Raw genomic sequence first — 12,764 nt, 5'->3', positions numbered from 1 at the left:
GCTCCTGCTAATCCTAGCTACTTGGGAGGCTGAGATCAGGAGGATCAAGGTTGAAGGCCAACGCAGGGAACTACTTCTTGAGACCCCCATCTTCAAAATAACCAGAGCAAAATCAATTGAAAGTGTGGCTCAAGCAGTTGAGTGCCTGTTTTGCAAGTGTGACGCCCTCAGATCAAACCCCGGTACTATCAAAAAAAAAAGTAATTCAAGTTCACTATAGAAAAAATAAAAATACAGAATATATAGAAAGACAGAAGAATGATTAGATGAGAGAGAGAGAAAGAGAGAGAGAGTTGACTGTCTATAACCACAGATTACGTATCCATGGATTCAACCAACCTCAGATGGAATTTTTTTTCCCACCGCTTGAGCCACACCTCCAATCCATTTTTCTCTGGTTATTTTGGAGATGGGGTTTCACTGTTTCTCCGGGTTGGCCTTAAACAGCGATCCTCCCAATCTCAGCCTCCCAAGTAGCTAGGAACCAGGATTACAGAACAGGAGTGAGACACCAGCACCCAGATTTTTTTTAATCTTTGAGACAGGGTCTCCCTATGTAGCCCAGGCTGGCTTCAAACTGGCTATCCTCCTGCCTCTACCTCACAAGTGCTGGGATTACAGATGTGTACTACCACACCAAGCATGATTACACACAATAGCTAGCCAACACAGATCCACATATATACGTAACATTTTTCACACAGTCAAATAAAAGATCCAATCTTTTTTGTTGCTTTTTTGTTTTTCTTGCATTACTGAGGCTTGAACTCAGACTACACCTTGAGCCACTCCACCAGCCCTTTTTTGTGAAGGGTTTTTTCGAGATAGGGTCTCACGAACTATTTGCCCAGGGCTGGCCTCAAACTGTGATCCTCCTGATCTTTGCCTCCTGAGTAGCTAGGATTACAGGCGTGAGCCACTGGCACCCAGTTTAAGGTATCCAATCTTGCTATTTTGCACTTTTACTTCCTCTAAATTCTATCTATATCCCCAAGACTCATTCCTAGAAGTGGAGTTGTTGAGTGAAAGGATATACTTTCCTCAGGACCATGCCACCAGAAGAATTGTACACAATCTACACAGCTATCAACAAGAAGGGAGCATGACCAATTTTACAGAGGCCATGCCAGCACCAACCGTTACTGGTTTTGCTCTTATTTAAGTAGGCTGGTTAACAGCCACTTTCCTGTACATATTCTCATATGCATCACAGCATGGCTGGAATTTAGGAGGTCTGCAAAGTGACGAGCGGTGTGTATCAGTCAGCGCTCTGCGGCTATAACACAAAATGAGATAACCAATTTAGACACAGAAAAGTTTTATTTTGGCACAGTTTTAGAGGTTTCATCTATGATCAGTTGGCACCTTTCTTTAGTCTGTGGCTGCACATCCATGGCAGGAGTATGTGGATGGTTGGAAAGCAAAACAGGGAAAGATGGAAGAGGCCAGGCTCCCACGATCCCCAGGCATTCATTTCCCCAATGAATGTAAGCCCCAGTAAGCCCCGCCTCTTAGAGGTGCAGCCACCTCCCAATAATGCCAAGCTGGGACCAAGCCTTTAATACATGGGCCTTTGGGGGACGCTAACAATGAGATAGCACAGTGTGACCTCAGATGACCTGCTTTTCTCTAAGCCTCAGTATCACTACGACAAAATAAGAGGGGTTTCGCTCATACCTTTAAAGGGAAAAGAACTTCCATTTGTTGAACAGAAACATGCGGCCTGCCCCATGCTAGGGCTTTCGTGTTATGCACTCATTCATAATATATTTACAGAGCACTCACTATGTGCCAGCCTTGGTCCCAGACATGGGATACAGAAGTGAACAGAATAGACAAAAATTTGTTCTCATGGACCCTACATTATAGTGGGGAGGGACCAAGAATAATCAAGTAAATATCAGCAGTGTAGAAAGCATGGGTGTTATGGGTAAAATAAAGACAGAAAGGGAATAACAAATACTCCAGGGCAGAGATTAAATTTTAAATAGAGTGGTCTGGGAGGCCTCACAAAGGTGACATCTGACTGAAGATTAAAAGGTGGTGAGAGAGGGAGGCATGGGGATAGCTAGGGAAAGCAGATAGAAGGCAGAGGGCACAGACCATGCAAAGGCCCTGGAGCAGGATGGAGCCTGGTGTGTTGGAGGAGCAGGGAGGAGGCCTGTGTGGCTGGAGCAGAGGAAGAGAGAGGGACAAAGGGAGGAGGGAGGCAGGGAGGGGACAGGCAGGTCCTGCAGGGAGGACTTGGGCTTTGACCCTGTAGGAAGTGGGAGCCATGGATGGCTGTGGGCAGAGGAAGGATGGACCTGACTTGGTGCTCACAAGGGACTTGTGGGGGTATACGGAAGCAGTGACAGAGAGGACAAGGCTGGTGGCTGCAGACATGGGAAACAGCAGCCAGATTCTAGATATATTTTGATGGTTAACCCAAGAGGATATGATGACTGAGTGGACATGGAAAAAAATACTTATGAAGTCAAGGTTGTTTTTTTTTAACCTAAACCCATTGACAAAACTACGCTGTGGAACCTATCCTTCCTTCCAGCTTCCAGAAAGAGAAACTGAGAAAAGTGCAAACAGCACCCCAGTTTGCACTGCAGGAAGTGTTCAAGACAGAGGGCAGGGGCATGGTCAGAGTGAGGAAGTGATCAAGATTCATCAGGTGCTGGTGGCTCATACCTGTAATCCCAGCTACTCAGGAGGATCAAGGTTTGAAGCCAACATGGATAAATAGTTCTTGAGACCCTATCTTGAAAAGATCCATCACAAAAAAGAGCTGGTGGAGTGGCTCAAGGTGCAGGCCCTGAGTTCAAGCCCCAGTACCACAAAAAATAAAGAAATAAATAAAAAGCTGCATTCAAAGTCCATTCCATCAGACCCAAATATATGCTTGTCTCTCATCTCTCCCGAGGCCCCAGAGCTCCTCTTTTTCTGTCCCTCCCCTCTCCTGTGGGGACAATGCAGCCCAGTGCATGTTTCTCAAAACAACCAAATGTGTTATTTTGAGATCAGAAATCTTCGAGAGGTGTCACTAGCTAAAATCAAGGAGTTTGCAAGTTCTGGTGACTCTAAGGGAGAATCATCTTTGCATCTTATGGCTTTTACAGCTTCTGGAAGCCACCTGTGTTCCTAGGCTGAGATCACTTCCTCTGTTCTCAAAGCCAGCAATGGCTGGTCCAGTTCCCATACCTTGTCATCTTACACTGAGCCATTCCAAATGAAAATCTACACATACACACACACACACCTGCTGCCCATGTAACCAATGTGTTTTGTCTGCTCAGACTGCTATAACAAAATCCCCTAGACTGGGTGGCTTAAGCAACAGGTATTTACCCTCCTAGTTCTGGAGGCTGTAAGTTCAAATCAAGGTTGTGGCTGGTTCTGATGCTGGTGAGGGCCTTCTTCTGGGCTTGCAGATGGCTGTCTGCTTGCCAAATCCTCACACAGTAAAGAGAGAGGCAGAAGGATAAAGTGTGTGTTTCATTTCTCCCTCTCCTTCTCTTGTAGCACTAGGGTTTGAACTCAGGACCTCATGTTTGCTAGATAGGTGCTCTACCACTTGAACCACTCTGCCAGCCCTTTTTATTTTTTGGATAGGGTCTCACTTTTACACCTGGACCACAATCCTATTTATGCATCCCATGCATCCAGCTTTTTCATTGATTTGGGATCTCGTACACTCCCCTCCCACCCTCACCCCAGGGCTGGCCTCTAACCTCAATCCTCTCTCCTGAGTAGCTGAGATTACAGGTGTGAGCCACTGTGCCCTGCTTCTCTTCCTTTTCTTATAAGGCCATTAAACACATCATGGGGTCTCACCCTCATGACTTCATCTGACCTTAGTTACCTCCCAAAGACCCCACCTCCAAATTCTACCCCATTGGGACTGAGGGGTTCAACGTGAGAATTTTGTCTGGCCTGAATTCAGACCACAACAACATGTAGTCACAGGCTCAGGGCATCTGGACATGGACCACCATTCTGCCTACAACACCCAATGAGGTCACAAGGGCTTCTGTGACCTCAGCATCCCCCGAACTCCAAATTTACAAAGCATTCTTACTGGCTACTCCCACATGGTAGCTGGATAGGAGTACTGTCCAAGTGCCCTAGTCCTCAGCCACCATGGGAACTGGTCGTGAAGAAACACAAAAACCTTGTTCCAGGGTCCAGACTCTGTTTAAGAGGATCAAGGACCTACTCACCAAAGCCTCCCTTCCGCCCCCACCCCAGCCCCCACCCACCTGGAACCCAGGCTGCACACATGTATATGGGTATGTGTTTGGGCACGTGACTGACAACCACCTTGATCTTCCGTCCCAACAGGTGAGTGGGGGATGTATGCCAGTGCCTCCAGCCTGGACAGCTGGGGAAGACCATGCAGTCCACACCATAAGTAGTGCTCACTCCCCTCTGAGCAGGTGATGGAGGGGTTGGATTGCCTGGAGACGCACATGGGGAAAGGGCTCCAGTGTGCTGAGTTCAGGAAGGGATGGGTCTGGCCTCAGGTGCTGGATACAGGAGAGCAGCTGATGGTCCCTGTGGAGGTACTGGAAGTGGATAACCAGGGAGCCTTGTGGAAGTTTCTGCTGTCCGGAGCCATGGCTGGGGCGGTATCTCGCACGGGTACAGCCCCTCTGGATCGTGCCAAGGTCTACATGCAGGTGCGTGGGGAGAATGGTGCTGGAGCCCTGGGGGACATCATGAGTGGAGATTGGCAGTGATGGTGTTGAAGGAATTCAGGTTGGAGGTAAGGCTGCAGGTGGGGCTGTCATGTGGTGCTGAGACAGAATCCTAGCCAGGAGTGGTAGTGCACTTCTATAATCCCAGTCACTCAGGAGGCAAAGGTAGGAGGATGGAGGCCAACCCAGGCAGACGTGGGAGACCCTAGCTGAAAAACACACTAAAAGCAAAAGGGCTAGTGGAGTGGCTCAAATGGTAAAGCATCTACCTAGCAAGTGGAAGACCGAGTTCAAACCCCAGTAAGGGGGCAGGGGCAGGGGAAGGGGACCAGAAAACCTTTCCATGCATGGGGACCAACACAGGGCCAGGGTAGGTTTAGAGATCCTCTGGGCCCTCGCCCCGCCCCCCAGGTCTACTCCTCCAAGACTAACTTCATGAACTTGCTGGGAGGTATCCGGAGCATGGTGCACGAGGGGGGCGTGCGCTCCCTGTGGCGGGGCAACGGCATCAACGTGCTCAAGATCGCCCCCGAGTACGCCATCAAGTTCTCAGTCTTCGAGCAGGTGAAGAGCTCCAACCCCAACCCCCCCTCCCCGGGCCCCCACCTAAGCAAGGCACACATTCACCTCCGGACCCAAGACCCTTCTCCCTAGATGGCTTGCAGGCAGGAGGGTGGCTGGCTTCTCTCACACCCCCTCCCTCTCTCCCATCCCAGTGCAAGAACTTCTTCTGCGGTGCGCACGGGTCCCCGTCCTTTCAGGAGCGCCTCCTCGCGGGTTCCCTGGCTGTGGCAATCTCCCAGACGCTGATCAACCCCATGGAGGTAGGAGGGTGGCCGCCCCACACGGCTGCCATGTCCCTCCTCCTGTTTCTTTCCCTTCTCCTCCCTCTTCCTCCGTGTTCTTCCCCTCCAATTCTTTCTCCTTCTTCCTCTTCTCCCCCTTCTGCTTCTTCCCTTGCTCCTCCTTCTGCCTTTTCCCTCCTCCATGCTCTCCCCCACCAATTCTTTCTCCTCTTGCCCTTCTCCTCCTTCCCTTCCTCCTCCCTCCTCCCCTTTTTCTTTGCCCTCTGTTTCTTTCCACTCCTCCTCTTTCCTGCCTCCTCTACCTCTCCTCCTCCTTGCTTGTCCCCTTTCCTTTTTCTTCCCCCTCCTCTTTCTACTCCACCTCCTTTCCTCCTCTTTTCTTCCTCTCTTTTTTTTTTGGGGGGGGGTGGCAGCACTGGGGTTTGAACTCAGAGTCTCATGCTTGCTAGGCAGATGCTCTACCAATTGAGCCACTCTGTCAGTCCCACTGCCCCCTTTTTGGTGGGACTGAGGTTTGAACTCAGGGCTTCACACTTGCAAAGCAGGTGCTCTACTGTTTGAGCCACACCTCTAGTCCTCTCTTTCCTCTTCCTCCTCCTTGCTTCTCCTCTCTTCCTTTTTCTTCCCTCTCTTCTTTCTCCTTTTTTCCTCTTCCTCCATTTTTGTCCTGCCTCTTCCTCTTCATCTCTCTCCTCCTCCTCCAGTTTCTTGCTGTGAGATAGGCATGGAGCTTTCACTCCAGCCACTCATTTCACAGTTTACTGAATGGTCTGTTCCTTCTCCCCAACCATCCAGGATGCTCCTTGGTAGCTGGGCGCTGTGACTAATGCCTGTAATCCTAGATACTCAGGCAGTGATCAGGAGGATCTGGGTTCAAACGCAGTCCAGGCAAATAGTTCAAGAGATCCTATCTCAAAAACCCATCACAAAAAAAATGGCTGGTGGAGTGGTTGAAGCAGTGCGAACACCTGCCTAGCAAGCGTGAGGCCCTGAATTCAAACCCCAGTGCCGAAAAAAAAAAAGTTGAACAGAAAGTCGAGTTCCCACAGACCTCTCCCTTTCCCCATAGACAGAAAGTTTCCACACCTGTTATTAACGTGCATTACTGTGTATCTGTTACAACTGATGAAACAAATCGATACATCATCATTATGGTTATTATTACTGGTGGTGGTAGTAGGCTTTGCACTCAGGCTTTGCAGCTGCTCTGCCACTTCAGCCATGCCCCTAGCCCTTTAGATTGTAGGTATTTTTTCAATCGAATCTCATAAATGCAGAGCCAGCCAGGACCAAAATCCTGTTTACACTCCCCACCCTAGCTAGGATTACAGGCATCAGCCACCACGCCTGGCTGCTACATTATTAATGAAAGCCCATGGTTTATGTTAGGGTTGCATTAGGGTTTTTAGGTCGTTTTATGGTTCTAAGAGTTTGACAACTGTATAGTGTCCACATGAATAGTTGCAAGCCTTTTCTTTCTTTCTTTCTTTCTTTCTTTCTTTCTTTCTTTCTTTCTTTTCTTGTGGTACTGAGGTTTGAACTCAGGGCCTTCACCTTCAGCCACTCCACCAGTCCTTTTTTGTGATGGGTTTTTTCAAGATAGGGTCTTGAGGACTATTTACACAGCTGGCTTCGAACTACAATCCTCCTGATCTCTGCCTCCTGAATGGCTAGGATTAACAGGAGGGAGCCACTGGCACCTGGCAAAAGCCACCATTTTCTACATATTTGTAGAACTACACTAGTTCTTTTTGGGAGCAGTGCCAACCGGTGACCCAATCACCTCCCGCTGAGATCCACTTCTTAAAGGCTCCATAGTACCACTCACTTTATCACACTGGGGACCAAGCTTCCAACAACAATCCCTGGGGGACGCAAGCCATATCCAACTATAGTTTTGTACTGCTATACAGGTCCTCTACCACTTAAACCAGTACACCAGCCATTTTTTCTGTAGTTATTTCTCAGGCAGGGCCTCGGGTTTTGCTTGAGATGGCTCGGATTGAGATGTCTCCTGAGTAGCTAAGATGACAGGTGTCCACCATTAATGTCCAGTGCAGTTTTGCTGCCTTTTTTTTTTTTTTTTGGTAGGACCAGGGTTTGAGCTCAGGGCTTTGCACTTACAAAGCAGGTGTTCTATGCTTGAGCCACATCTCCAGTCCATTTTGTTCTGGTTATTTTTTTTTTCATTTTGTTCTGGTTATTTTTGGAGATGGGGGGTCTCACCAACTATTTGCCCAGGTTGACCTCAAACTACAATCTTCCCGATCTCAGCCTCCCAAGTAGCTAGGATTACATGCATGAGGCACCAGTGCTTGGATAGTTTTGCATCTTTAATACCAGAAGGACTGGGATGTGGCTTATTGGTGAGCACTTGCCTAGCATGCCTGAAGCCCTGGGTTTCATTCCCAGCACCACAAAAAGAAAAACCACCAAATGTGGAGTGTACGTCCTGTCTCTGATCTTTTGTTTCTGGTGACAGACAATCAATGACTGCACCCTTTGATTAGAAGAGGTCACTGCAGAAAATTTTTTTCATTATCTGAAAGTCAACTGATGAGCCCAGTGGTTCATGGCTATAATCTCAGCATTCGAGAGGCTGAGGCAGGAGGATGTTGAGTTTAAGGCCATCTTGGGCTAACATAGATTGGGGCAGGGGATGGAGAAGGAAAAGGAAGAGAAAGAGAGAACCATGCACTGGTGGCTCACATCTGTAATCCTCCTGCTGTTTGAAGCCAGCCTGGGCAAATAGTTTGTGATGCCTATCTGGGAAAAATCCATCACAAAAAAGGGCTGGTGGAGTGGCTCAAGGTGTAGGCCCTGAGTTTAAACCCCAGTATTGCCCACCCCCCAAAAAAAGAGAAAAAGCAAAAAGAAGGAAGGAAAGATAGATAAATGTGGCTCACGTCTGTAATCCTAGCTACAGAGGAGGTAGAGATCAGGAAGATCATAGTTCAAAACCAGCCTGGGCAAATAGTTCAAGAGACCCCATCACAAAAAAGGGCTGGTGGAATGGTTCAAGTGGTAGAACCTGCCTAGCAAGTATGAGGCCCTGAGTTCAAATTCCAGTACCACCCAAAAAAAGGAAAGAGAAAGAGAGAGGGAAGGAAGGAGGGAGGGAGGGAAGGAAGGAAGGAAGGAAGGAAGGAATGGGGGAGGGAGGGAAGGAGGGAGAGAGAAACAAAGAAAGAAAGAAAGAAAGAAAGAGAGAAAGAGAGAAAGAAAGAAAGAAACATATATTGAGGTTCACAGTTCTGGAGGTTTAAGAGATCGTACATATCAGTGGCTTCCTTGCTGGCAGTCCCCAGGTGGTACAGGGAACACATATGTCTCTCCCTCTTCTTATAAACCCACCAGGATTCAACCATAGGGATTCCACCCCATGACCTTACTTAATCCTAATCACTTCCCGGAGGCACCTCCTCTAAACGCTGTAGTCAGATTAAGTTCCAGCACTTAAGTCATGATAGGGATTGCATCTTGGGGGGGACAGTTAAATCACATTCAAACCATAGTAGCAGCCATCCTAGAATTGTCCTTGCTACAGTAGGTAGTAAAAACACAGTTGTAGAGTTTCTGATATTTGAGTATTAGATAATTTCATAAAAATTCTGGCTTCTGAAAATTGCCAGATCTGGCCACCTGGGGCCTGCATTCCACAGCAGAATATTTGGCTGGCCAAGGTCACAGCTAGCACAGACCTCATTTGGCTCTTTATTTATTTTTTCAGTACTGGGTCTTGCATTCAGGGCCTTCACCTTGAGCCACTCTACCAGCCCCCCTTTTTTTTTTTTTTTAAATGAAGGGTTTTTTGAAATAGAGTCTCACAAACTATTTGCCCGGACTGACTGTGAACTGAGATCCTCCTGATCTCTGCCTCCCGAGTAGCTAGGATTACAGTATAAGTCACCAGTGCCTGGCACTCATTTGGCTTTTGTCCCTCCCTAAAATCTATGAGGCCCTGGGTTTTCCCAAGCACCACAAAACAAAACAGCTGGGCACCGGTGGCTGCTGAGGAGGCTGAACTCAGGAGTTTGCAGTTCATGGTTCAAAGCCAGCCTGGGCAAATAGTTTCAACGACCCTATCTCCATAATAACCAGAACAAAATGGATTGGAGGTGTGGCTCAATTGGTACAGCACCTGCTTTGCAAGCTCAAAGTCCTGAGTTCAAACCTCAGTCCCACCAAAATAAAACAAAAAGCCTGGGTAGTGCTTCCTATCTGTCATTTCCTTTTGTTTCTCTTTTCTTCTGCCTTTTTCTTTTTTTTTTTTTCATTGGGGTTTGAACTCAGGGCCTACACCTTGAGCCACTCCACCAGCCCTTTTTTTGTGATTTTTTTTCTAGATAGGGTCTCACAAACTATTTGCCCAGGCTGGCTTCAAACCACAATCCTCCTGATCTCTGCTTCCTGAGTAGCTGGGATTACAGGCATGAGCCACATGTACCCAGCTTGCTTGCTTGCTTTGGTGGTACTGGGGTTTGAACTCAGAGCCAGGCATTTGCTAGGCAGACACTCTACTGCTTGAGACACACCCCTTGTTCCTGTCTTGACTTCTTGTCTCTGGTGACAGACATTCAATAATGACTGCACTATTTGATTAGGTAAGGCCACTCCAGACAATTCTTTTTCTTTTTTTTTTTTAAGGCGGCACTGGGGTTTGAACTTAGGTCTCATGCATGCTAAGCAGCTAGGCAGGCACTCTTATCACTTGAGCCACTCCACCAGCCTTTTTTTGTGAGGGGTTTTTCAAGATAGGGTCTTGTGAACTATCTGCCTGGGGCTGGCTTCAAACCATGATCCTCCTGATCTATGCCTCCTGAGTAGCTGGGATTACAGGCGTGAGCCACTGGTGCTGGCTCAGACATCATTACCTGAACATCAGTTGATGAGCCAGCATTGCTTAGTTTTGTCCCCACTTGAACTTCAAAACTTGAATTCAGGGAGCAGACACAGCAGGGAACAAGACAGATCTGGGCTAATACCCAGCTCTTTGTCTTCCTGGCCTGGGTTTCATTTGCAGGACAGGAACACAATGGTCACTGCCTAGGGTCATGGAGAAGATTAAATCAGACAAGCTGTCTCACTCCCCTCTCCTACCCCCAGGTGCTAAAGACCAGGCTGACCCTGCGCCGGACTGGCCAGTACAAGGGGCTGCTGGACTGTGCCAGGCAGATCCTAGAGCACGATGGCACCCGCGCCCTCTACCGCGGCTACCTACCTAACATGCTGGGCATCGTCCCCTACGCCTGCACAGACCTGGCTGTCTACGAGGTGTGCGCCCCATGGGGAAGGCTGGAGCCCAGCCTATAGTGGGCTTTCTCCAGTGACTTTCTGTTTCTATGAATACTTAACACACTTTTAATTGGCACAGTTTTATGTATTCATAGGATACATTTCAGTCTATGTATGTCTTCTCAGACATAATTTCTTTGTGTTGAGAACATTCAAAATCCTCTCAATTGTTGTGGAGGGGGAGTTTTTTGTTGTTGTTGGGTTTTTTTTTTTTTTCAAAACAGGGTCATGATCCTCCGCTTCAGTTTCCCTAGTACTGGGATTAGAGGTATGCACCTCCACACCTTGCCCTATTAGCGATTCTGAAATAGACAATAAATTGTCCTCAACCATGGTTATCCAACTGCACTACAGAACATCAGAGGTTATTCTTCCTACCCAACAGCACCCTGGTATCCACTAACCCTCCTCTCCCCCTGCTGATTCTGGTAACCACTATTCTACTCTGTACTTTTATGAGATCAAAGATGTTAGCTTCCACATATAGTGAGATCATGTAGCATTTGTCTTTCTGTACCTAGCTTACTATATGTCCTCCAGTTCCTCCACATTGCTGCAAATAACAGGACTTTGTTCTTTTTATGACTAAATACTATTCTATCATGTATATAGACCACAATTTCATTCATCTGCTGACGGACACCTGGGCTGATTCCAAATCTTGACTTTATGAATACCATTCTTGTCTTCTTCTTTGGCAGATGATCCAGAGCTTGTGGCTGAAGTCCGGCAGGGACATGGAGGACCCCGGTGGTCTGGTTAGCCTATCATCTGTGACTCTGTCCACGACCTGTGGCCAGATGGCCAGTTACCCACTGACTTTGGTGCGCACACGGATGCAGGCAGAAGGTCAGCCTAGCCCTAGTGGCTACCAAGCATGCCCCTTCCCTGCCTTGGAGTTTTCTTATTGTCCTAAACTAACTCCCAGATTCTCCACATCTGATCTTGGGCACTTTCACCAAGCCTTATTATTCTTACCCCCAATCTGACCCCAGCCCCCCAATTGACCCTTTAAAAATCAGTAATACTAAGCCAGGTGCCGGTGGCTCACGCCTGTAACCCTAGCTACTCAGGAGGCAGAGATAAGGAGGATCGCGGTTTGAAGCCAGCATAGGCAAACAGTTTGTGAGACACTATCTCGAAAAAATCCTTCCCCAGCCAAAAAAAAAGGGGGTTGGGGAGGCGGCTCTGGTGAGGTGGCTCAAGGTGTAGGCCCTGAGTTCAAACCTCAGTACTGCCAAAAAAAAAAAAATCAGTAATACTAATACCCATCTCCCAAATGACCTCCACAAACTCCTCCAAAATGTGACCCAGACTCCCACGCTGACCACGAAGACAGCCCCCCAAACAACCTCTCAAATCAGACCCAGCAGCTTGCCTCTTTCCCCACAGACACGGTGGAGGGCTCCAACCCCACCATGCGTGGAGTCTTTCAGCGGATCCTGGCCCAGCAGGGCTGGCCGGGGCTGTACCGAGGCATGACTCCCACGTTGTTGAAGGTGTTGCCCGCAGGTGGCATCAGCTACATGGTGTACGAAGCCATGAAGAAAACCCTGGGTGTAAAGTGACACACCCTGGACAGAAAAGGACTGGAAGACCCAGTGTCCCTGGGTACCGAAGAGCCCTCCAGGCTCAGGGCCCAGGGCAGTTTTTGGTTATGAAAGCCAGCTGGGGGCCCTGATTAGAAGAATCCTGAGGCTCCCTCTCAGGGTGCAGCCTGAGACCTGAGTTTGGACTCAGATCTTGCCTCTACTGGTTCGTCCTGGCTCCAGGGCTAAATGGTGAAGGTGCAGACAACTAGGAATAAAGATTATTTCTGTTGGGAATGTCTAGGATAGCTGGGTCTAGAAGGGAAAACTGAGAACCTCGGATTCTTGGGTCCAGGATGAGAGCAAGGGTATCACTTATGTGAAGTGAGAAGAAGGGTGGAGTTAGGAGCTGAGAAACAGTCCTTGGAGGGCATAGAGTGGGGAAAGGA

General features: G+C 48.2%; 1 protein-coding gene across 1 annotated transcript; it reads left to right on the top strand.

Moving 5' to 3' along the window:
• The first annotated feature begins 4,520 nt into the window (after positions 1 to 4,520).
• On the top strand, positions 4,521 to 12,354 carry Slc25a41 (solute carrier family 25 member 41). The gene is made up of 6 exons (XM_020176158.2): positions 4,521 to 4,667; positions 5,097 to 5,249; positions 5,402 to 5,509; positions 10,598 to 10,765; positions 11,488 to 11,635; positions 12,179 to 12,354. The coding sequence occupies exons 1-6, from the start codon at positions 4,536 to 4,538 to the stop codon at positions 12,352 to 12,354; spliced, it is 885 nt and encodes a 294-aa protein (XP_020031747.1). The 5' UTR covers positions 4,521 to 4,535.
• The last annotated feature ends 410 nt before the right edge of the window (positions 12,355 to 12,764 follow it).

The sequence above is a fragment of the Castor canadensis genome, chromosome 14, assembly GCF_047511655.1.
Source record: "Castor canadensis chromosome 14, mCasCan1.hap1v2, whole genome shotgun sequence".
Taxonomy (NCBI): Eukaryota; Metazoa; Chordata; class Mammalia; order Rodentia; family Castoridae; genus Castor; species Castor canadensis.
The sequence above is the reverse complement of the archived record's forward strand: the minus strand, read 5'-3'. Positions and strand labels throughout refer to the sequence as shown.

Bases quoted from the DNA above. Each gene is read 5' to 3' on its own strand.
- Slc25a41 (XM_020176158.2), top strand. From the start codon at position 4,536: ATGGTCCCTGTGGAGGTACTGGAAGTGGATAACCAGGGAGCCTTGTGG. The intron at 5,510-10,597 runs GTAGGAGGGTGG...TCCTACCCCCAG, and splicing joins CGCTGATCAACCCCATGGAG to GTGCTAAAGACCAGGCTGAC. The intron at 11,636-12,178 runs GTCAGCCTAGCC...CTTTCCCCACAG, and splicing joins CACACGGATGCAGGCAGAAG to ACACGGTGGAGGGCTCCAAC.